This window comes from Notechis scutatus, chromosome 12 (genome assembly GCF_049901735.1).
Source record: "Notechis scutatus isolate UNSWTSFEM ecotype Mainland chromosome 12, rNotScu1.2, whole genome shotgun sequence".
Classification (NCBI taxonomy): Eukaryota; Metazoa; Chordata; class Lepidosauria; order Squamata; family Elapidae; genus Notechis; species Notechis scutatus.
The window spans coordinates 11,768,150-11,794,145 of NC_142020.1; the positions used below are offsets into that span (position 1 = coordinate 11,768,150).

Genomic DNA, 25,996 nt, shown 5'->3' on the forward strand with positions numbered 1-25,996 from the left:
GTGAGTTGGATTTGAGGATGCCTGATGAACCAATAAAGAGACTTTGTGTGGATGCCTTTGCGGAGTTTAAAATCTGTCTGCCTTAATTCAGCTAGTAATTAAAGAGCAGGATTCTAGGGTTATTACTCTTTTAATTCCATCCCCATGTTCTGCCATCCCTTCCAGGGGTGCTGGGGGCACGCAGGGGTTCAGGAGAACCCCCAAATCCACTCCTGGCTGGCCCCATCCACCCCTCCCCTCCCTGGAGTCCCCTGTTTTGGATGCAGGAAAGTACAGGGTGTGCGCAGAGGCTCGGGGAGGGTGAAAAACGGGCCTCCCGGAAGTTTGGGAAGGCCGGAAATGGGCCCGTTTCCAGACAGCTTCCAGAGCCCAAGGAGGCTGTTTTCATCCTCCCAAAGGCTCAAAGAAAGCCTCTGGAGCCGGGGTGGGTGGGTAAAAACACCCCTCCCCTCCTTGCCATGGTGCAGGAGGCCAACTACGCCATGCCCACCATGGCTACGCTCACCCAGCAACTGGGCAAAGAACCCGTTGCTAAAATTTTTGGAGCTCACCCCTGAACTCCTTCCCCTATAAATATGGATATATTGTTAATGGCAGCCAAGACCAACCTCCTTCTCAATTCTCACTGTTAGGGATAACATTGTTTACCCTAACTGGTTTGGGTAAAAAATAATAAATAAGTTATCATGGTTTGTTGGTTAAAGTGTGTGTAACTTTAACTACAAGAATGTAATTAAGGGTGTGGTTGTAAAAGCACCATAAAAGAAGCAAGTCAATTGCAGCTCTCTCTCTCTGGCTTAATGATCCCTAATTACTGGATGGATTGATGACTGCGTTTTTCCTTACTGGAACGGAGGAGAGAAAGGAGTGTTGATTTCTCAATGGAGAGAAGAGATAATACGGACTGATTTATTGTAAGTGAACTGACATTGGCTATTCAACACGGACTTTTCAAATTGAGTATCCCCGACTGGACTGACTGAAATGATACATGACTAATGGACCGTTTATTTTGACTATGCTATAATTCCTAATGGAATAAACTATATTTTTGATAGCACAAGCGTATCTGTTTTTTTTACTGCGTGTTAACTAAAATACAAACTTATCTCACACATTTACCTGTCTGCCTATCTGACTACGCTACACATTCTGTTTAGTTTGTTTTCCTTAACACTTGTTGGGGAATTCAGGCTTAACACTCACCATCAAGTTAATACGTCTGTGGAGATTCTCAAACATTCAGGTCATGGTTGTCCTAAAAGTGCTCTTTCCAAAAGGCAACTGGGCTTTCTTGAACTCCAAGAAAAGTCCAGTTGCCTTTTGAGGACAGCAAGTAAGACCTGCTACCGTCCAAGTTGGATGACTTCCAGATGAGTAAAGATCAGCCCCAGGAAAGCTCAAAAGCTCAACAGCTGCCTGGAGGATTCTGGGAGTTGAAGTCCACCCATGAAGGAAGCCGCTCTGCTTTGAAGGAGGGGGACCACAGAGTGAAAGATCGAGTGTTCTTACACACACGTACACACGTATAGACTTAGCCCACTTCATCACAAAACAAGCTCAAACGTCTCATTCTCCACCCAGGAAAATACAAACCAACTCTACTCTACTGGGCGTCCCCAACCCCCCCCCCCCCCCCCCCCACAGCCCGCTGGAACCCACCCGGTTGCTGGGCCATCTTTGTAAAAAACATAGCTCAAGCCCTCATCTAAGCGCCGCCCATGAAAAATCAAACCAACTCCATTGGCTACTCTAACAGATGACTGATAATCAGAGTTGGAAGGGACCTTGTAGGCTATCTAGTCCAACCCCCTGCCCGAGCAGGAGACCCTACACCATTTCTGACAAATGGCAGTCCAATCTCTTCTTGAAAGTCTCAAATGATGATCCTCCCACAACTTCTGAAGGCAACTTCTGTTCCATGAGTTGATTGTTTTCACTGTCAGAAAGTTTCTCCTTATTTCCAGGTTGAATCTCTCCTTGTTCAGTTTCCATCCATTATTCCTGGCCTACAGGCACTTTAGAAAATAGCTTGACCCCTTTCTCTCTGTGGCAGCTCCTCAAATATTGGAAGACTGCCATCCTGTCTCTCCCGGTCATTCTCTTCCCTAGACTAGCCATGCCCAATTCCTACAACCATTCTTCATATGTTTTAGCCTCCAGTCCCCTCATCATCCTGGTTGCTCTTCTCTGTAGTTTCTCTAGAGTCTCAACATCTTTTTATAGTGTGGTGACCAAAACTGGATGCAGTACTCTAGGTGTGGCCTTACTAAGGCTTTATAGAGTGGTATTAGTACCTCCCTTGATCTCGATTGTATCCCTCTGTTAATGCAATTTAGGATTGCATTAGCTTTTTTGGCTGCTGCTGCACACTGCTGGCTCCTATTTAGCTGGTTGTCCACTAAGACTCCAAGATCCCTCTCACAGTTACTGCCATGGAGCCTGGTTCCACCCAGTCTATATGGATGTTTTTGGTTTTTCTTGCCTAAGTGTAGGACTTTACTTTTCTCTACATTGAATTTCATTTTGTTAGATACGGCCCAGTGTTCTAGTCTGTCAAGATGTATCTTTTGAAGACATTTCAAGTTGCACTTCTCATTCAACCAACTGAAAAGAGAATGGGCAAAATGGAAATGCAGATATTTTTGGCACAGCTCAAGTCTAGACCATTCCCCCTTTCCAGTCTGGAAAACCCCAAATTTGGTTGCTCTTGTAGGCTGTTTGCTTTGGCCTTGAGAGACCAATTCTGAGTCACCCATCTTGGCTGGGTGTAGCTTCTCCAAGTGCCCCCCTCCCCCACGAGGTCACCGCCCAAATCAGATTTCAACCATTGGACAATTTTTGCCTTTTGCCTTGCAAGTCCAAAGAAATTAACGTCTGTAGCTTTAATCTCATCCTGACAATTTTTCAAAAGGTCAAAACTCTGAAGAACGCTCCCCCTTTGGGATAAATGCATTCAGAAAAGGGGGGGGGGAAGTAAAGTCTATTCTGGTCATTACTTTTGATGCCAATTTTTTTTTTAAAGTGACAACTTCTATTCCTTCCAGCTGTCAAATCACACCTTCCAGGTTTTTTTTTTTTTTTTCAACCTCGTGTGGAAAATTCCCCGTTGAAAGATTGCTTGTAAGACTGATCTGGATGAAATTTAACCGATTGCTTGCTGCTTATTGCTGGGATGGAGGATATTAGCTCCTACAAATGTCTGAGGTTTGAGACAGACCACGCTGTTGTAAGGCTAGAGATGTGTCTGTGGAGATTCTCAACTTCATCCGTTCTGATGGTGGGTGGAAGGAATTCTTCCATCTTATTCTCACCAACCCCATCAGAACTGACGAGGCTTCTTGGATGAGAAGCGACACTTTTTCCTGTTTTCTTAAGAAGGAAAATTTAAAAAACAACAACAACCCAGCCCAGTTGCCTTTTGAAAAAGCACCTTGGAGGTTGGAGGCGTGCACTCGTTTTTTTGCAATAAGGAATTGTGATGCAAGCAAGAGATCAGATGAATGGATGGGAGGGTGGAAAGGGGAAGGGAATGGAAGGGAGGAAAGAAAGAAAGAAGGGAGGGAAAGGGATGAGGAAGGGAAGGGAAGGGAAAAGAAAGGAAAGGGGAAAGGAGAGAGGAGGGAAGGGAAGAGAAAGGAAGGGAGCGAGGTAAATGAGGAAGGGAAGGGATGAAGAAGGGAAGGAGGAAGAAAATGAAGGGGAAAAGAGAGGAAGAATAAAGAAAAAAGGAAGGGAAGGAAAGGGGAAAGTAGAGAGAAGGGAAGGGAAGAGAAGGGAAAGGGAGGGAGGGAGATGAGGAAGGGAAGGGATGAGGAAGGGAAGGAGGAAGGAAACAAGGGGAAAAGGAGAGGAAGAACAAAGAAAAAAGGAAGGGAAAAGAAAGGAAAGGGGAAAGGAGAGAGGAGGGAAGGGAAGAGAAGGGAAAGGGAGGGAGGGAGGAAACAAAAGGGGAAAGGAGAGGAGAGGAAGAATAAAGAAAAAGGGAAGGGAAGGAAAGGAAAGGATAGAATAGAATAACAGAGTTGGAAGGGACCTTGGAGGTCTTCTAGTCCAACCCGCTGCCTAGGCAAGAAACCCTACACCACTTCAGACATTTCTCTCCCATGGCTGTGCTGACTGGGGAATTCTGGGAGTTGAAGTGGGGCCATTTTGCTACAGCCACCAATGAGATGGGTCTCCAGTTTCTCCTCTGATCACTTTACCAAACTGCCATTCTGTTACCATTGGAAACACCTTCCATTTTGGCTTCGATGATGCTAGTTGGCCGAGTCACGTTGTTGCGCTGAGATGCTTGTTTCTCCCCTTTTCAAGAATTCCAATTTACAGCCATGGGCCAGGTCTGACTTTGATCCGATTTCCCTTCGACGTTACAGCGTATGGGCCACTTAAACGAGTTGGATTTGAAGGCGTTAATTTGGCTTTCGGGCTGCTTCTCTTTTGCAATTGTTCTTTTGAGTTTTGTCATCTTCAGGAGCTGTTTTTTTTTTCTTTCTGCGCAAACATCTGTCAATAGCAATCCCGCGCCGGGTTGCAAAATTGTGTTTCTCTTCTGTTCCTTGCTTTACTTAAGAGTAATCCCCTCCCACCTTTATTTCTAACAAAGTAGAGCCAGCCACCGTGGCTTCTTGGAAAGGAAATAAGATTCTCTGTCATTAATTTTCCTGTTTTCCAATCAAGAATGTCTAATTCAGCTTGTGCCCAAATCAATTATACCTGCAGTATACTGAATAACTGGAACAGCCCAAGTATTTATGCCTTTAATTATGTTCCCTGCATTTAATGTGGTGTTTAAAAAATTTCAGATTCATTGCATATAACCAGATTAAGTTCTTTTTAACTGGAATCAGAAGCTTCCTTTAATCCTTCTCCTTTCTAATGTTCTAAACTAAAGCATGTCCATTTTTCACACTTACGACCGTCACAGCATCCCCGGAGTCACACCATCAAGATTCAGGTATTTGACAACTGGCTCATATTTATGACGGTTGGAATATAAATCTTTTGCAACCTTCTGACAAGCAAAGCCAATGGGGAAACCAGATTCAGGTCGTAAAACAGGGCAAAATTCTCTTAACCAATGTCTCACTTAGCGACAGAAATGTTGGCCTCAATTGTGGTCATAAGTCAAGGATTACCTGTTAAGAAAATTTGAAAGAAATTCCCCCAAATGCTCGGAACATTAAGAACCAGTTGGATACCCGTCCTTCGCTATGAAACTATGTGATCAGGCTTAATTTGGGGAGAGGAAAATAAGGGGGAAAATTCTGCCTCTGCCTACCAGCATCCATGGGTATTTATCTGGATAGCATCTTGTCAGTGTGTGAGAGAGTTGAGAGCTGTTTGGAAACTGAAGCAGTATTTGCTGTGTGAGCAAGGAAGAGACAGCAAGGAGCCTGGACGTGGCTTAGCTCAACTGTTCTGTACTAAAGCTGCTGTGAAACCGAAACTCCTCTGCTTGTGTTTTGCATTTGGAAGAGATTTCTTTTCAGGTGGGGAGGGGGAGTAGAACTCCTTCGAGCATGTTAATAATAATAATAATAATAATAATAATATCTTAATATATAATAATAATAATATAGGAAATACTAATGCTCTGGTGGTCATTTTGAAAAATCCTTTCTTAGTGAGCACCTAGAAGCCAAGAGGAACATAGGTGCCAAATTTCAAGTTTGTAGGCTTTACAGTTCTGGAGATTTTGTGATGATGCATGAGTAGTATTTCGCTTTTATATATATAGATTAAAAAAACCCAGGGAAAGACGACTTCAATGAAATTGCAAAGCAAGATTTTGACACCGTTCTTCGTTCCCATATCCCTCCAGTCTTTTGATTCTCCTAGCTGGCATTTCCAGATCTCCAACTTTCCGGAGACAAGCGGAATTCATGGGAAAAATAAATAAACTGCAGATACTTCTTTGGTGAGGTATCCTGACATTTAAACCAGGAAGCCACAAAATGATTTCTTTCTAGCAAGCCAAAGTTGGAACACTTTGGTTTCTAATATCACATCTCTTCTGAGCTCATCCTCACTGAGCAACCACAATTGGGACAGTCATTATTCAGTCATTAAGCAAAGGAGTCACTAAGTGAAACTCCGGCTGTGTTTACAATAGGGCTCCAGTTTCTCTTTGGCTTTTCCTGACCTGCGAAGGTTGTAAACCCAAGGATTGTTCGCCAAATGGCTTTTCCATCACCGCCGTAACTCTGAACAGTGGCCAAAGGAGGCAGTCACTAAACGAGGACTGCCCGTAATTTGAAATGAAAGAATTCCACAGGAATGAGAGGGGAAAACTGAGAAATTTGCAGCAAAAGCGCTGGGTTTGTTTATCGGAAGCGAACATCCTTGGAGAATTTGGCTTCCAGCATCAAAGAACGCCCCCATTCTTAGACTAATTACAAGCTAAAACCTTGCTGTTATGAATTACCTTTCAATGAACCATTTTAATGGGTCTTCATGACTCAGCCTCTTGAAAGTTGTTGATTATTACTTAATTACAGATGCCTTTATGCTTTGTTCTACATATGGAGCTAGTAGCAGCTGAGTATTATAGCAGGAGAGAGGGAGAGATAGAGAGAGGGAGAGAGAGAAAGAGAGGGTGGGAGAGAGGGAGAGGGAGGGAGAGAGAGAGAGGGAGGGAGAGAGAGAGATAGGGAGGGAGAGATAGAGGGGGGAGAGGGACAGGAATGGGATTCTACCAGTTCACACCTATTCGCTAAAACCAGTTGTTAACATTCTAAGCAGTTTGGATAACCGGGTGTTAGAAGAAATTACTGGCCTAATCCTGTAAGGAAGGCAGGAAGGAAACGTTCTGGTGTTGCTTACAGAAACTGCCTCTCCGTAAACCCTTATTATGTTCTTGGCAGGACTAGACTTCCTGTCTCTGGAACTTCTCTGGAGGTTTTTTTCCTCCTTTGCTGGTACTTTGCTTGTGTGGAGTGACCGTTCAAAGTTACAATGGCACTGAAAAAAGTGACCTATGACCACTTTTCATACTTACGACTGTTGCAGCATCCCCACAGTCATGAGAGGCCAGGCGAGGAGATGCGTGCCTCGATGTGAGTGATATTGAGTTGGTCACACCCAGCCAATAACATGAACCACCAAGCCATGCCCACTAACTAAGCCACACCCACAGAACTGGTTGTTAAAATTTTTGAATCCCACCCCTGGAGAGGGATATATTGGGGAAGAGAGGGAGAGCGCGAGAGAGAGGGAGGGAGGGAGGGAGGAGGAGGGGATAGAGAGAGATAAGAGAGAGGAAGAGATGGAGAGAGAGCGGGAGGGAGGGAGAGATAGGGAGGGAGGAAGGAGGGAAAAGAGAGATAGAGAGGGGGGAGAGGGAGAGAGAGGGGGGAGGGAGGGGGGAGAGAGGGAGGGGAGAGAGAGATTGGCCATTGAATTTTGCTATTCCTGTTGCATTTGCCTATAAAATGACTTCAGCCCAACCATAAAAAGGGAAAGGAGGTCCATAAAAATGGACATACATCCTCTTTCTGCGCCAAGCTGGCTTTGATTAAGCCTCCAAGCTGCAGGCTATAAAAATGCATACATAAAATCCCATTGTTGGTGTCTTGCTTTATTGCAAGAGTGTCCAACTTTGTTCACTCTGAAGACTTGTGGACTTCAACTCCTGGCTGGGAGCCGGCTGGGGAATTCTGGGAGTTGAAGTCCCAGAAAATCTGACTTCCATCCATGTTGGGGATGGAAATCTTCACTTCTGACATCCTGAAGTCTTCACCTAAACATCCTGCCATTTGAACTATATTTTCACCCTTTTGTATGAAATGAAAAATCCAACACTCACCTGAGCTTCAAAGCCTTTATCAGGATTCAGAGGTTGATCCTGTAAAAAGAACACCAAAAAGTTGATTAGTTTCAAGAAGCTTGAGTGGTCAGCAGAAACTGAACTAGTTTAATGAACCACGTTTCGTCAGCTGTTATCACCATTGGTGATATGGTGATGTCATATCACCATATGGTGATATGTTGGTGTTCGTCACCATTCAATCTGAATGGTGTTTTGCCCTCCTTAGCAGAGATGTCAAAAAATAAAATAAAATATTGGTAGGCCCTATAAAATGCTAAATGAATTTGTGCAGCACCCATAAATCAAACCAACCATTTAACTGGGGCCAGGGAGGAGCAAGACTTGAATACAGAACAGAGTTTCCATTGTAACCAGGAGACCTTAAACTCTGCAGGACTGTCACTGCCCCAACTGAATCCCGGGCTGAGTTTTGACAGCGTTCCCACTTTGACTGTTAAAGGTTTTATCCAAAAACCACAGCACCCTTTCCTTCCTCCCCCCTTCTTCCGTTCTGCCTCACGGCTCCTGCAATATAGCTAAAAACTAGCATTTAAAAAAAATAAATTGTTCCTGAAAACAAATGTACTTCTTCTTCTTCTCGGCTCCTCTTCCCAGTTCACCATCCAGCAGGTCACTTTTCAATTACAGTATCTGAAACTTTGGGAGCTACTTTTAAAGGCCAACCCCCCAACATGGAACACAGGCTGCAATCATTCAAACCGCCAGTTTTCAGAGGGGGTAATAATTGTTTCAAAACAGTTTGCGGAGAAAGGGGACATTTTCCTCTGCCAGGCCAAGTCAAAGGATTCTTGAACCCAATTGGACGCTTATCGCAGAACAAAAAAAAACAACCGAATCCAACCTGGAACGAAGGAGAAATTTCTGACAGTGAGAAGAATGAATCAGTGGAACGTCTAGCCTTAAGAAGTTGTGGTTACTCAGAACAGACTGGCCAATTGTTTATCTGGAACGGTATTGGGTCTCCTCTCAAGCCAGGGGTTGGACTATAAGACCTCCAAGGTCCCCTTCCAACTCTATTATTCTACGTTCTACGTTCTCTCTCTCTCTCTCTCTCTATCTATCATCTATCTATCTATCTATCTATCTATCTATCTATCTATCTATCTATCTATCTATCTATCTATCTATCTATCTATCTATCTATCTATCTATCTATCATCTATCTACCTCTATCTTATCTATCTCCTATCATCTATCTATCTATCTATCTATCTATCTATCTATCTATCTATCTATCTATCTATCTATCTATCTATCTATCTATCTATCCATCTCCATCTATCAACTATATCTATCTACCCATCACTATCTATCTATCTATCTATCTATCTATCTATCTATCTATCTATCTATCTATCTATCTATCTATCTATCTATCTATCTATCTATCTATCTATCTATCTATCTATCTATCTATCTATCTATCTATCTATCTATCTATCAATCTATTGATCTGTCATTCTATCTTTCTATCTATCTATCTATCTATGCCTGCCTGCCTCCCTTCCACCTGTCTGTCTATCTATCTATCTATCTATCTATCTATCTATCTATCTATCTATCTATCTATCTATCTATCTATCTATCTATCTATCTATCTATCTATCTATCTATCTATCTATCTATCTATCTATCTATCTATCCATCCATCCATCCATCCATCGATCCGTCCATCCATACGTATATCTATTCTCTATCTATTTATCCCTCCCTGCTTGCATGCTTGCCTGTATGCCTGCCTGCCTTCTTGCTTGTCTAGCTCCCTATTCTCTCTCTCTCTCTCCCTCCCTCCCTCCCTCCCTCTCTCCCTCTCTCTCTCTACCCCCCTTCTCTCTCTTATGCAGCCTGGATCATTTCCCCCCTTCTTTTATGCTTGATTTTTTTGGGGGTGGGGGGAGGAAATGCATTTATTTTAATTCTGTTTTAAAATCTTAAAAGGCCACTGAAAAGAGCTGACACTGAATATCGCACATGGCTTCCTGGCAGCAAACTCACCCTGCCAGAAGAGAAATAATTTAATCATTTGCTAGACCAGGTATCGCCGCTACATTAGTAAGATAAACTTCGTTAGCAACTATTCATTGTTAATTTGAGGCTGTGCACTTGCAGCCAAGAACATGATTTGTACAATCTGTTGCAATGCTCCCTGCAGAAGCTTCCCGACCTGGTGAAAAGAGAAAGGATGTAAAAACCAACAATTCAAAACACAACTGGTTCTCGACTTAACGCTCGGCAATGGTGACTGGAAACTTTGTTGTTAAGTGAGGTGCTTGCTAAGTGACTCAAACCCATCTTATGACTTTTATCTTCCAAAAATAGGTCACTTTTGACAGAAGGAAGATTCCTTGCTGTTTGCCCACCCAACTTTTCAACAACTGGATTTACCGAACATGCTAAACCACAAACAAACCACATTTTAGCTAAGAATTGTGGAAACAAGACAGTTTTTTTTTCCCCAAGAGGACTTTCTAATCTCCTTTAGACACCAAGGAAGGTTGTGAATCACTGGGAAGGTAGGATCTTTCCATGTGGGAGAAAGAAGTGTTGGAAGTTAAAACCCACCCCTCTCCGAGAAAAATGAAATATCCTAGGAAATATTAAAAAGGCAGAATATTTCCACTAAAAAGAGAAGCAGAAACTCCTCAGAAGCCCACCCCCACCTTTGTTAATGGGTGGGCCATTAAGGCCTGGGCCAGTCTATTTTACATAACGAAGATCTCCAGGTAAAGATGTAGCAACTGCTCAAAAGCCCTTTCAGTGCATCATCATCATCCAGCAAGGCTCAACCAAGCCTGGAACTCAGGACAGCCTACAGAGTTGCCCCTGCATGGCCCCATGGGAGTCTGACAACCAATCAGAGTAAAAGCTCCAATTCAAATCCCACCAAAGGTTATAAAACCCAGGCACTCTCAGCATCTCTGCCCTTCTTGATCTTCTCTTTATCCCTTTGGAGCATGTGATCATCCTTCCTTTTCACCCTGGAGCTCCAGGCCATTTGGTCCTGTCCACCATTAAACCATCTTTCCTAACAGCCTCCCCGTTTCCAGTGTCTTTTTCCCCACTTGGAACTGAACCCAGAAGGATATTTGTTCCAACAGATGGTAGGATCTTTCCAGTTGAATCCCCAAATTGGACACGCAAACCCTTGGCAGACATTGTAAGCGGTGGCTGTGTTCCTAAGACTCACAAAGCATGGAACTTGCTTTAGCTCCCTAGTTCAACTTGGGTTTAAATTCTGCCTTATTAGCATTTGTGTGTGAACTTAAGTCTGTTTGATTTATGTTTCAATGATACTATGAGGAGTCCGTAAAGGCTGTTCATCCATGCATAGGTAACCAGGGGTGGGGTGGGGGCTTGGATGGAAGAAGGAGAAGGAGGATGGAAGAAGAAGCAGAAGGAGGAGGAAGCAAAGGAGAAAGAGGAGGGGCAGGTGAAGGAGTAGAAAGAGGAATAAGTTCATATGAAGGACATTTCCCTACACAGTCTCAAAAATCATCTCTTTTTCCCTTCTCTCTCTCTCTCTTTCCTCCTCCTCCTCCTCCTCCTCCCTTCCTTCCTTCTTCTTCCTCCCCCTTCCTCTTCTTCTCCACCTCCAGAGCCCTTCCCCTCAATGCAAGGCAGATGACCAACTCTTCCATACAAAACTCGCTCTATTTAAAATCACTGGCATGCCCACCGCAGCTCCAAGCTCGTATTAAAGCCTCCCATTTGCCAGTTGACAAAAAGCTAAGAATATAATTCCACCACTTCTTTAAAAAGCAAATCAGGTCTCTCTCTCTCTCTCTGCCCACCCTCAACGAAGCCCCCCACAAACACCGAGAATAGCTCCTTTTTCCTACTTTCTCAGACATCCTCCTGTCATCTTGTGGCACAGGGAAAAACTCACAAAACGTTGGCCTCGCCAGCCAGCGCCATACAACTTCCTGTCCAACACACTCCATGTTCTTAGGCTGAGAAATTGGCCTTTCAGGTTTGCTCCAAACAGGGCACCGATTCAGCCCAGTCTCAGCATCTTGGATTACCGTTCAGCCTGCCTCGGAAATAAAAAGAGGTTTTTTTAAAAAAAACCCTGCCAGGAGTAACAAGGTTGAAATGAAAAGAGGGAGAGGAGGGAAAAAGGAGGTTTTGGAATACAGTGTACAGTGGCAGAGAACAAAGGTCTGACTGATACAATGAGGGCCTTTCAGGAGTTGGCAGCAAGGCTTAGTAGTGAGAGCCTTTGGGAGTTTAAAAGGCATCTCCACTACATTGGTTGCAATCCTGATTTCCAAAAATTGTTTCTCATTTCCCTGGCTATAAAATGGGTTCCGATCCTATTTTGCAATTCCAAATCAATCCACGTTTTGCTAAAGTTTTTGTTTTTTTTTTGTTTTTTTTTACAAACTAAAAAAAGCAATCCTGAAAGAATTCTGCAAAGGTCTTGACACAGCATCTTAATCAAGTTAACAAAAACAATGTATAAATTTTCAAGCTTTCGAATACAAGCAAGACGATTAAAAATTCAGCGATTTCTTCCCAGGCCCTGATTTTTATTTTTTTGACTTGCACGTTTTAAAGTTTACTTTTACTTATCTTCCCCGTTACAAAATTCTGGGAAATGCAAGAACTTGTAAACCCGTCCTTGCCAAGTAAAGAGATTGCACTGATTTCAATGTTAGATGTGAAAACTCTTCTGTGTAAATTTGGTTATTGCGCCACTTGGCCTATAAAGATGTATCAGCAGAGACTGCTTGTTACATTATTTAACAGAAAAAACCTCCTTTAAAATCCTATAACAATTCTATCAGCCCATCTCGCTATCTGGGAAACACCAAATTAGCAATTGGAATCTCAAATAACAAGGAATTTCAAATAGCAATTGTTATCTTAAAAAAAAAAGTCGAAGGGCTCCGTTGTTTAGACAGTGTAACTTATTCACCTTGGACACTGATCAGGAGAAACAAAGAAAGAAACAAAGAAAGAAAGAAAGAAAGAAAGAGAGAGAGAGAGAGAGAGAGAGAGAGAAGGAAGGAAGGAAGGAAGGAAGGAAGGAAGGAAGGAAGGAAGGAAGGAAGGAAGGAAGGAAGGAAGGAAGGAAGGAAGGAAGGAAGGAAGGAGAGATTAAAGAGAAGAGAGAGGGAGGGACAGAAGGAAGGGAGGAAGGGGGAGGGAGGGAGGGAGAAGGAAGAAAGGAAGAGAGGAAGGAAGGGAAGGAAAAGAAGGAAGAAAGAAGGAAGGAGAGGGAGGTAACGAAGAAGGGAAGGAGCTAGTACTTCTGTTTGTGCTTTTCTCTGACTCCCTCAAAAACCTAACAGTCACTAAGCAAAACCTAGAATTTGGGCACACGTGTGAAAAAGCATGATTGTTGCACTTACAGGCTGAACATCCAGCAAAATGGAAGAGGAGCAACTTAAGGATGTTTCTTTTTCTTTTTAAAAGTTTTATTAAAGTTTATTATAGCATAAAATACAATGAAAATAAAGATTTAAAAAAATTTAAAAGGGGGGAGTTGGAAAAACTTGAGGCTGTTTCTTGATCGCTGTTCAAACTGGCCTGTTTACCTTCCTGAAGGCGGAGTTATTTGTTGATTTTACTTAATATTTTGTTGCTAACTTGAATTTCCTAAATGTTCTGTTGTTTATTTATTGACTTTACAGAATATTTTGTTGCTGACTTGATTTTCCTGAATGTTTCCTTATTTATCTGTTGACTTTACTGAATATTTTGATGCCGACTTGATTTTCCTAAATGTTTCATTATTTATTTGTTGATTTGACTGAATATTGAGTTCTTGCCTTGTTGATTTTCCTGGGCTTAAGTGCATTCCAATCACAGCTGACTGGGAGCAGCTTACATATGGCTCTGTCATCCATAAAATTAAAAATGGAAGCAAACACCAGAGGTGTCTTCAGGGAGGGTGGTGAATACGTGTGGTGTGTTAAAAAATTAAAGTCGGGCTATGCTATTAAGAGAACAAGCTCCACCCCTTTTGAGCAAGCATCACAATGTCACAAAAGAGGTGGAGCTTGCACCACAGCCTGCAAAGTTCACATCACACTCACCTCTGGAGTAAACTAACATGGTTACCTCTCCCACTTTTTTCAAAGATACTCCACACCCCAGTCATGTTGTAGGTGTGGCTCTAACCAGCTTTCCAAGTTCTAGATTCATGGTTACAACCCATGGTTTCTCTGATGTCTCCACATCTTCAAAAACCCCTCCATCAAATGCCACCTGGACACGGGGAGAACATTTTGTGAGACTATAGATGAGAGAGCATACTAAAAAGCAGCATATTAAAAAGCAGAGACATTACCCTGTCAACAAAAGGGCCTAGAGTCAAGGCTATGGTTTTCCCAGCTGCAATGTATGGCTGTGAAAGTTGGACCATAAGGAAGGCTGAGCGCCAAAGAATGGAGGCCTTTGAACTCTGGGGCTGGAGGAGACTCCTGCGAGTCCCTTGGACTGCAAGGCGATTCAACCGGTCAGTCCTAGAGAAGATCAACCCTGACTGCTCTTTAGAAGGCCAGATCCTGAAGATGAAACTCAAAGACTTTGGCCACCTCACGAGAAGGAAGGACTCGTTGGAGAAGAGCCGAATGCCGGGAACGATGGAGAGCAATAGAAGAAGAAGGGGATGGCAGAGAAAAAGAGGTGGTATTCAGCTGGTTCTGACCAGTTCAGGAGAACCAGTAGTGGAAATTTTGAGTAGTTTGGAGAACTGGAAATCCCGCCTCTGACTGGCCATGCCCCCATCTCTTCTCCGTCTCCCGAGTCCCAACTGATCGGCTGGATCTTCTTTGGTTGCCCTACACAGGAGAACGGAGCTGGAAAGCAGGTTGGTGGGGTGGGGAGGGAAGGGGGATTTTACAGTATCCTTCCCCTGCCATGCCTACCAAGCCACACCCACCAAGCAATGCCACGCCCAGCAAGCCACGTCCACAGAACCAGTAGTAGAAAATTTTGAATTCCACCACTGGCAGAGAATGAGGTGGCTGGATGGAGTCCCTGAAGCAGTCGGCGTGAGCTTCAATGGACTCCGGAAGATGGTAGAGGACAGGAGGAACGTTGTCCATGGGGTTGCAATGGGTTGGACACAACTTTGCAACTAACAACAACAACAACAACAAAGATGAAAGAGTGAGCAGCTTCTGAGCTGGGTCTTTTGTAAAGGGCTATGAACAGCACTCCAAGCAGGTTGCAGGTGTGACCACAACCTGCTTTCCATGTTCTGGATCTTCTCACTGGCACAAAATGAGGACTAATGCTGATGTCAAAAGCTTCCGCAGGTAAAAACAAAAACAAAAACAGAGCAATGAAAGGCAACATAGAAACAGAGAAGTCCCAACAGGCTGAAATAGCCTGGAGTAAGATTTGCACCATTCTTAGGCTAAGCCAAGGAGCAGATTGTTTGAGTTGGGCTTAGCGTGTTGTGCAAACCCAGCATTGTGGATTGTTCAAAGAAAACGACGGGCCTAAGAAAGCAAACAACAGTCATTGTGGCAAAAGGATTTCCTCTTTTATGGCTACCTTCTGGCAAACATCTCTGTTTTATTTCCCTGTACAGACAACGGAACTTACCGAGCAAGCTAGCTTTTATTTTTACTCCCCACAGGAGATGACAAAAGTCCTGTCTTATTTTTAGTTTTTTTCCAACCTTCAGCCCTCCCCTCCCTTCACAACTGGATTCTGCTCTCAGTTCCGTTCTAGCCTGCATCCCAGCCCAGCTGCCAGCAGCTTCTTGTTATAGAAATGGCCAGTGTTTTTTAGGTTGGCAAAGTACAAAGTTGAGGCTGTGATTTTATTTTTCTGTGCTGAAAAACACAGAAAGCAATGGGTTTTTTTCCCCTCCTTTCTCCCTGTACCCATAACCCTTCCTTTCCCCCTTTCTCATTTTTCTATCGTCTTTATTTTCATTTTGGTGTTGTGATCGTTTAAATAAAATTATTAATTAAAAACAACAACACACACACACACACACACAGCCATCAGCCAGGCTTTCCTAGACTGTGAAATTATCAGGATGAATGTATCAGTGCAGGAAATTATTTGGGCAGGGTGGAGCCCTGAAGGGGGAAGCTTCATGGAAAAAGCTGCTTTGAAACAAAGCACCAAACTAGGAGATGTTTGGTGCCCTTCCTTCCTTCCTTCCTTCCTTCCTTCCTTCCTTCCTTCCTTCCTTCCTTCCTTCCTTCCTTCCTTCCTTCCTTCCTTCCTTCCTTCCTTCCTTCCTTTCCTTCCTTCCTTCCTCTCCTCCTCCCTCTTCCTCCCTCCCTCCCTCCCTCCCTTCCTCTCCTCCCTCCCTCCTTTCCTTCCTTCCTTCCTTCCTTCCTTCCTCCTCCCTCCCTCTCTCCTTCCTATCCTTTCTTCTTTCTTCCTTCCTTCCTTCCTCACCTCCCTCCCTCCTTCCTTCCTTCCTCCCTCCCTTCCTTCCTTCCTTCCTTCCTTCTTCCTTCCTTCCTTCCTTCCTCCTTTCTCCTCCCACTCCTCCCTCCCTCCCTTTCTCCTTTCTTCCTATCCTCCCTCCCCTCCCTGTGAACTGGGAAAATCAGTATGACTTTTCCGTGTGGATTTGAACACTTCTGTACATGTTCTTTCCCACCAGTTTGACATGATTGGTCGAACTAAAACAGACCGACTTTGTGTTTTTGTCAAGTTGCAGAACTCGGAGCATATTCACGAGAAGAAGCTAGTGTTGGATGGATCTTTTCTATAAAAATTGTACAGGCCATTTGGTGTTAATGGTGAAGGCATCAGGCTAAAACCTTGCCAAGAAAACTGCAGGGACTTTTCCAGGCAGCCTCTGAGAATCAGACACAATTTATTTATTTTTTATTTATTTATTTGATTTGCCAATTGTTTAAATTAAATGAAGGGGAAAAAAAAAAAGCTTTATACGAAACTTCTCAGTAAACAGTGACCATATCTCATCGTAATTGTCCACACACAATCTGTAATTATAAGCACCTCATTCCTAAATTGTATATAACTCAGCAATTGTGACAAAAAGTGCTTTTTTTCAGTGTTGAAGGACTCTTAGCCAAGAAAAGGGCCAAGGGTCTTGAATAGAATAGAATAGAATAGAATAGAATTCTTTATTGGCCAAGTGTGATCGGACACACAAGGAATTTATCTTGGTGCAAATGCTCTCAGTGTACATAAAAGAAAAGATACATTCGTCAAGAGTCGAGAATCATCAGGCACATCACTTAATAATAGTCATAGGGTACAATAAGCAATCAAATCATACTAGGAAACAGTCAATATAAAACATAAGTATACAAGCAATCAATTGAAGCATTCAGAAGTGCTTCTTATGGGTATTGGCTGAATTAAAGCCTTTTTTTTTTGTTTTATTCTCCATTTAAAAAAAAAAATACCCCACCATCCAGGAAGTTCTGCTATGCAAAAATCTGTCTTTAAAAAGCTCTGAATTCCAGCAGCAAGATATCTGAGTGCGCCTAGCCTTTTCTTAGCTAATTATCCTGCCAGTAAAGTAATAACTTGTTTATAGATATGTCAATTCAGCTTTTCTTCCCGCTGAACTGAGAATGTAAAATATCATTCTCGCAAGCAAACGCCAGGCATTTTAATCAATGCTGCCCAATTCCTTCCTCAGGGGAGAATTATTTTTAAGCCCATTAGCATGATATATTCTCTCGATGGTTTAAATGGGTTTTTCAACCCACGTTTTCAAAAAAAAAGAAAAAAGAAAAGGCAAGGCAAGAAAATGGCATGACTTGAGAAAGACGATGCAGTGGGTGGAAAACCAATATAGGTGGAAGAATTAATAACGATAATAATTTATTAAAAAGTTGCATGCCGCCTGACTCTCAATTAACTGGGCTAGAATAAACATTAAAATGGAAAATATAATCAAACTGAGCTTTCCTGGGCCAAGGAAACGGTTATTCACGCCACAAGAAAGCCTCATCCAATCAACAACAGGGAGATCAAAGATGCCCCACCTACCATGGAAGCTCCTCCCACTTGGGCTAAATGTGTGTCCAAAACCCCCCCAATTTTTGATCTGCAATCCTCAGTTTGGGAGATCTGCCTACTGTCAACTCATAAAACATTCCTATGCCTGTTTTACTAGTTGCCATAAAAGAGGGGGTGTAGGAAGGAAATTTGGAAGAGCAGTGCAGCAATTGAAAGCGAAAGTACATTTCAACTCTTTATCTTTAAAAGATTGTAACTAAAATACCAGAGCTTTTTCCCACTGAATATATTTAATTGGAGAACGTGAATGATGACACCCAGCCTGTGAATGTGCTCAATTGGAGAATTTGATTGATGACACAACCCAGCAGGGAGGGGGGAAACAGGGTCACAGAGGACTGTAAACGATGTATGCCAGAGCTGGCTGCATACATGGCAGTGCCAATATGTCGCCTCATATTTACAGACCCCTCACATCCCGGATATAAACTGTTTCAACTCCCCCCCTCAAAACGATGCTATAGAGCACTGCACAGCCAGAACAACTAGACACAAGGACAGTTTTTTCCCTGAACGCCATCACTCTGCTAAACAAATAATTCCCTCAACATTGTCCAACTGTTTACAAAGTCTGCAGTACTATTAACCTTCTCATTCTCTGCCAGTGGTGGGAATCAATTTTTTTTACTAGCAGTTCTGTGGGTGTGGCTTGGTGGGCATGGCAGGGGAAGGTTACTGCAAAATCCCCATTCCCTCCCCACCCCACTAACCTGCTTTCCAGCTCCGTTTTCCTGTGCAGGGCAACCAAAGAAGACCCAGCCAATCAGCTGGGACTCGGGAGGCAGAGAAGAGATGGGGGCGGGGCCAGTTAGACGGTGGGATATGCCAGTTCTCCAAACTACTCAAAATTTCCGCTAGCGGTTCTCCGGAACTGCTCAGAACTGGCTGAATACTGAAGAAAGGTCGTGAAAAATGGTGGGAAACTCAGTTATAAACCGCCTCGCTTTGTAACAGACGTTTTGGGCTCAGTTATAGAATAGAATAGAATAGAATAGAATAGAATAGAATAGAATAGAATAGAATAGAATAGCATAGAATAGAATAGAATAGAATACTTTTTATTGGCCAATTCACACAAGGAATTTGTCTTGGTGCAAATGCTCTTAGTGTACATAAAGAAAAAATAAAATACATTCATCAATCATAAGATACAACACTTAGTGATAGTCATAGGTTACTATAAGCAATCAAATCATACTAGGGAATAAATAAAACAATATAAATTGTAAAGACAGAAACTTATGGTCATAAGTTGAGGATGACCTGTACAGCTAATGATGCTCTTTGCTCTTCTGCATCTCTTTATCCCTGCAATGTCCTTGGTGCCCTTCTTTCTCTACTGAAGATCCTAGATCAGGGCACGGGTGGAATTCAGGCGGTACAGACCAGTTAGGGCAAACTGGAAGTTCCGGCGATAGTTGGCCCCGCCCACCCATCCCTGTGCTAGTCTGTCCTATATTTCCTTTGTTTGAAGCCTAGCTGGTCGGCGTGGCAGAGTGGATGGCCGCGTCTCAGCTGTTTTATTCACCAGGGCTACAGTAGAAGGTAAGTTTTCGATGATTTATTTGAAGGTAACATTCTACATCAGGCACTAACCTGGGTATAGCCAACTCTGAGATATATAATTCACTGTCATCCTTGATCCTGCTCCCCCCCACCCCTCTGAGTGTATCATCCAACAAAACACATAGCCAAGAGTCATCAATCATGCTCTCCAATTAGATTTTTTTTCACAGCGGAAGCTTCAGTCATCTAATCAGACTTTGAAGAAAATATGAATGGAATGCACTTTCGATTTCACAGTGCCGCCTGCTCTTTGAAATTCCCCCTCTTCTTTCTGTTGTCAACTATAAAACATGCATACAAAATGTTTTATGAGTTGACACAGGGGTGCCAAACACGAGGCCCGTGGCCCTAATCCGGCCCACGATGTGGTCGGATCTGACCTGTGGGGCCGTTTGGAAAATATAAGGGGCTGGGCTGCGTCGTTTCGGCCTGGTCTACCCAATGCAAAGGGGAAACATCAGGCCATGTCTACCCAGTGAGAAGAGGAAACGTGTCACAAGTTTGGGAAGTGGCATCAAGCTGGCCACACCCACCCAGTTGGCCACACCCACCCAGGTAGTCACGCCTGCCTGCCCCCCCCCCCAGGCCAACCATGGCCCTGATCCAGCCCTCCATGAAATTGAGTTTGACACTCCCGTCCTAGGATGGTCTGTCTCTCCCCGGAGATCTAGAGAAATCATTCTTCCTTCTTGGACTCCAGGCCCTGCGGCTTGGAGGCTGACAACTAAACCAGCTGGGTTTGCTCAGTTCTGGCTCAACGCAATGTGTGATCCCAGAGATTGTGGTTTGTAAATTACAGCCAACAGCTTAGTGTGAGACCGTGAGCTCAGCCAGTTCTGGCCTGTTGAGCCAACGTGGCTTGGCTTGATAAGGGAGCCAAAGCCAGGCATTCCAAATACAAAATATCTCTCAGTCTCAACCCGATCCCTTTTTACCAATTCTTCGGTACCTTTACTTGATTGTAAGTCCTTTAAACTCTGTCTTGCCCCTGTCAGAGTCTGAACCTGAGGAGGAAGCCGAACAGCTGATAGGGAATGGGAGTGTGGCTCCATTGGCTGTGGAGGAAACTGGGCAAGGGCAAAGTCTGGCTGGGCAGAGCAGGGAAGAGATAGAACAAGGGAAAGGGGGTTCAGAGGAAGAACCAGGCCCACCCCCTCTTCATCCTAGGGAACGTAGGGAGGAATGGAGAAGGGAGCAACATAGCTTACAGGGAAGGAAAAGGCCCTGATTCCCTTCATTAGCCACAGCTGGGAAGACAGTTGATAAGAAAGGCAGGCTGCATGTGGCAGGCTGCTGGGAGCAAATGTGACTTTATCCTTGTCTGTGTTCCTGGCGTCTTCCCAACTGTGTGAGTTTTGCCGTGCCTTCAAGTCTGAAATTCTTGCTCCTGCCCTGCCAAACTAATTACTTCAATTTGGCTTGTTTGGACTTTAAGTTACCGTTTGTGTTGACGATGTTTTGGACTTAATTTTCTGCAGTCAAAGGCTGTTCCTGAGAGAGTTTTTCTCCAGTCAGAAGGTAACCTGGACATTGGGGGCAAAATTGGAGATTCTTATTGATTATCTGACTGTGTTGCCTTCGTGTCACACCCCGGGAACACTCTGGAATTTATTTCTGGTTAGAGACGTACTATCAACCCCAATGCCTGTCTGCTCTCAAAACACAAAAACTCCAATTCATATTGTGCAGCAGTGATGATTCTGCCGTTAAATGGGTTTAAGGGGAAGAATCCAACGGGGAAAACATAGGGATTTTGTTGTTGTTGTTGTTCCAATTTTATTTTGAACATTTGCAGAAGTTGTGTTGGTTATCATGTACTCTGGGCTATTTTTGGGAGGAGTGTTTGAAAACACATCCAGGTCGAGTCAAACTTTGCTGCAGTGAGATATTGGTAGTTCTCAACGTACGACCACAATGGAGCCCCAAACTTCGGTGGCTAAGCAAGACCATTGCTGAGTTTTGCCTGATTTTACGACCTTTTTTTGCCACATTTCTTACTGAATCACCGCAGTTGTTAAGTGATTTGTGCGATCGTTAAACAAATCTGCTTTGGAAAGTCAGATAACAGATAATCAGAGTTGGAAGGGACCTTCTAGGTCATCTAGTCCAACCCTCCCTGCCCAAGCAAGAGACCCTACATCATTTCTAACAGATGGCAGTCCAATCTCTTCTTGGAAGCCTCCAGGGATGAAGCTCCCATAACTTCCGAAGGCAACTTCTGTTCCATGGGTTGATTGTTCTCACTGTCAGAAAGTTTCTCCTTATTTCCAGGTTGAATCTCCCCTTGTTCAGTTTCCATCCATTATTCCTTGTCTGGCCTTTGGGTGCTTTGAAGAATAACTTGACCCTTTTCTCCTCTCTGTGGTAGCCCCTCAAATGGTGATTAGGTGACCCTGGGACCCTGCAACCGTCATAAATATGACTCAGTTGCCAAGTGACTGAATGTTGGGAATGCTGCAACAGACTTGTGAAAAATGGCCATAAAAGTCCCTGTTTTCAGTCCCGTTCGAATGGTCGCTAAACAGATCATTGTAAGTTGAGGGCTACCCAGAGCAAGGCAAGAGTAAAGCCAAAAGCAAAAAAAACATTTGTGTCCATCTGGAATAAACTCCTCCATCATGACACTGGGAGTTCAAATCCTTGTTTTTGCAGTGTGTGGGGGTTTTGTGTGTGTGTGTGTGTGTGTACACACATACAAAAACACACACACACATGAGGGGGAGGGGAGAATGAGAAGAAATTGTAGCATTCTTCTTCCTCTCGCTGGCACATTTGTTGCTTCGCTTACGTTTCTTGCACTTCTCTTTTCCTGGGCCAGACCCAGAAAAAATAAATTGTTCTCTTTCTGGGTTTTCAGCGAGGTCTTTCGTAAACCAGGAAGAGAGAACGGTATTGAGAAATGATGAAAGAACAAAAGCTATATTTGTTGCAGGGAAATTCTCAAAGAAGGGGGACTTTCTGGGAAGGTCCAGCCAAAGGAATCGGGTGACGTAATGGAGAACCTGACGATCACCTTGCAAAATCCGATAACTACCCCAAACTCATTCTTGGCCATTTAAGACCTTTGGACTTTCACTCCCCAAAATTCCCCTGTCTGGAATAAGATTCTAGATGAATCTGAGATGTTCTTGGAGGGTGAGGTTCATGGCTCCATCCTGTACAACCCATGTCCTGTTAAAGCAGGAAAGGAAGACCAGATCTGATGCAGGAAATTTTCAATGAACTACTGTCCCAGCATCAGCCGGGCAAACCCTTCTCAAAGTGGGCAGACAGCTCAGGTTTTGAAAGTTTTATGAAAGGTAATCTATTAAGGGAGCTACCAGTCAACTTTCTTCTGTGGTTTCTGAGAGACAAGAGTCCGATTCTTCTCCATTGGAAAATTAAGTTGTTGACGCCTAAAAGTGAGATGTTGGCTCAAGAGGAAAAAAACCAAATTAGCTGGCTTAGTCAATTGGGGGCAGGCGGGACCAGGGAAGCGCAAACATTTTTCCAGCCCATCACTTAGATCGGGGGTGTCCAACCTTGGTAACTTTTAAGACTTGTGGATTTCAGCTCCCAGCATGACTGGCTGGGGAATTTTGGAAGTTGAAATCCATAGAACTTAAAGTTGCTAAGTTTGGACACCTCTGACAGATGGGACTAAACTTAATTACAACTGCAGAAAAAACAATGGCTACCAACCTGCCTTCTGTTGAGGACCTGTATATACTGCACGAGTCAAAAAGAGGGCTGTGAAAATATTTACAGACCCCTCACATCCCAGACAAAAACTGTTTCAACTCCTACCCTCAAAACGACACTACAGAGCCCTGCGCACCAGAACAACTAGACACAAGGACAGTTTTTCCCCAAATGCCATCACTCTGCTAAACAAATAATTCCCTCAACACTGTCCAACTATTTACAAAGTCTGCACAACTATTACTATTAATCTTCTCATCACTCCTTATCGCCCATCCCCTCCCGCTTGTGACTGTATGACTGTAACTTTGTTGCTTGTATCCTTATGATTTATATTGACTGTTTCCTAGTATGATTTGATTGCATATTGTACCCTATGACTATTATTAAGCATTGTACCTTATGATTCCTGACTCTTGACAAATGTATCTTTTCTTTTAGTACACTGAGAGCATTTGCACCAAAACAAATTTCTTGTGTGTCCAATGACACTTGGCCAATAAAGAATTCTATTAGGTAAAGAGATAGGTAAAGAGCTAGTAGTGGCTGCATTCTCAATAGATATTATCTTGATTTGTTTGTTCATGGCTTACTGCGTTGGGTGTATTCAGTATTTTTGGTTAATTTGGGTTCAGTGATTGATGCAAACCCAGAAATGGGTTAAATCAGCTATGAAGTCTAGCATGGCCATAACTATGGCATTACATGGTATGAATCCAATCAGTTTTGAATTTTTTCATAAAACAATGTCGGGTGTATCAACAAACCATCGTAAGGCACAGCTCAGCATAAGGTAAACCAGTTGGTAATTCCAGTCAGTTTCACACCACTACTGGAGATTAGAAGGCAGGAGGGTGGTAAACCAGTCAGTAAGTCCAAGTCAGTTTCACACCACTATGGAAGATTAGAAGGCAGGAGGGTGTTTCAAGTGTTGCCAGCCTGTTTCAATAAACTATAGTAAAAGATAGCTCAGTGTGAGGTAATTCCAGTCAGTTTCACACCACTACTTGAAGATTAGAAGGCATAAGAGCTATTTCAAGTGTTGTTTCAATAAACCAGCATAAAGTCCAGCTCAGCACAATATAAACCGGTCGGTAACACAAGTCAGTTTCGCACCACTACTGAAGATTAGAAGACGGAAATGTGTTTCAAGTTTTGTACCTCGGCTTGTTTCAATAAGCCACCATAAAGCATAGCTCTGTGTGATGTCACCCAGTCAGGAAGACCAATTTTCATACCCCTGCTGAAAATTAGAAGGCAGAAATGTATTTCAAGCCTTGAGTCTCAGCTGTCCTTTACAGTTGAGTCACGTTTCCAACCTAAACGCCCTCCAGATCTGTAGACTTCAGATTCCAGAATTAGAATATAAGAGAACGGGAACAGCAGAGTTGGAAGGAACTTGGAGGTCTTCTAGTTCAGTGGTCGCCAACTAGTGGACCGGGGACCACTGATGGTTCATGAGAAAATTTTGGTGGTCCGCAGAGAAATGTCGCCCCCAAAGTACCCCCCAAAGCAATTAATCCAGACTGCGCGGGAACACAAGGCTGCACCGCCTACATGGCCCATGGGAACACAAGGCTTGCGTTGCTTGCATTGTGAACAACACAAAGTAGTGAGGGGAGAGGGGGAAGGGCGGAGGGGGGGAACTTGCCCCGCTCACCCCACGCGCCTGGCCTGGCCACCGGGCTGCTTCTTTCTGCTTCTTTCTTCTTCTGCTTTTGGCTGCATGCAAGGAAAGCAGCAAAAGTCTTTCTTTCTGTCTCCCAAACTCCACCAGGAATGAGCCTTTGGGACCCTGCAAGGCCTCCTGCTCCAAGAGGCTGCGCTGGCAAAGACTCATTTCTGGTGGAGTTTGGGGGAGAGAAAGAAAGACTTCTGCTGCTTTCCTTGCATGAAGCCAAAAGTCTCTCTCTCTCTCTCTTCCCCTGAAACGGAGCTGGAAATGGTATCCTGCGATCCCAAATAAAGAACGATCGATCGGTTGGAAAATGGGGTGGGGGATTTTCCTGCAGACTTTTGGGGGGATTTTCCCAGGGTCTCTAGTCCACGGGATTTAATATTATGAGTTTAGTGGTCCCTGAGGTCCGAAAGGTTGCAACCCCTGATCTAGTCCAAGCCCCTGCCTAGGCAGGAAACCCTACACCACTTCAGACATTTCTCCCCAGTGGCTGTGCTGACTGGGGAATTCTGGGAGTTGACGTTTCACTTGCAATTTATCCCGGTTAGGAAAACCCTGCTTGAGCAGTTCGGCTCAATAAAGACTGGCCATTGCTCAGTTTTATTCGGGGAAATCCACAGACATCCGACTGTAACCGTGAAATGATGAATCACATCTCCTCACCAGCTTCCCTGCCATCACCTTTGAAGTCCATGAATATGCGCTCAGCATGATGCACGCTAATGGAGTCAGGCAGATGACAGCTATGCTTATATTGGTTTTTAAACTCTATCTCTTGAGGGCAAAGCCTGTGTCGTGTGTTTACAAAAGGATGATAGATGCACACTTCCAAGACGGTTAATGCATAAATAACTCACACCTCAGCTCGGGTGCCTTTAAGTGCATCTCCACTACCAACATTTGATGGGTGGGTGGGACAACGGAGGTAGGAGGGAGAGTTGGGTTTCAACCAAGAAATGTGGTTTCTTTAACCACAGTTTATTGAATTGATATCAGTTTGTTGAATTAACCACAGGTTATTGAGCCACTTTTTATTGAGTAACCCACAGTTGATTGAATTAACCACAATGTGTTGAATTAACCACCGTTCATTGAATTAGTGGAGGCAATGTGCACATGAAGTTTTTCCACACCCAAGTGAAAATGGACAAGCCTCTTTTCTGCCCTTTGGGGAAAAGAACCTCACAACTTAGTATAAACTCAGCATACTGGAATGTCCACGAGGCTGGAGTTTCAAAACGACTTTGCCTTCTGCAAAG

The 25,996-nt window shown here is 43.7% G+C and overlaps 1 protein-coding gene across 1 annotated transcript in view; it reads right to left on the reverse strand.

Moving 5' to 3' along the window:
* The window catches only part of XYLT1 (xylosyltransferase 1), a 135,318-nt gene that overhangs the window by 83,787 nt on the left and 25,535 nt on the right, over nucleotides 1-25,996 (reverse strand). Inside the window, exon 2 of the mRNA XM_087942112.1 lies at nucleotides 7,808-7,846. Coding sequence (XP_087798238.1) covers nucleotides 7,808-7,846 — 39 coding nt within the window. The remainder of the gene's footprint in view (nucleotides 1-7,807; nucleotides 7,847-25,996) is intronic.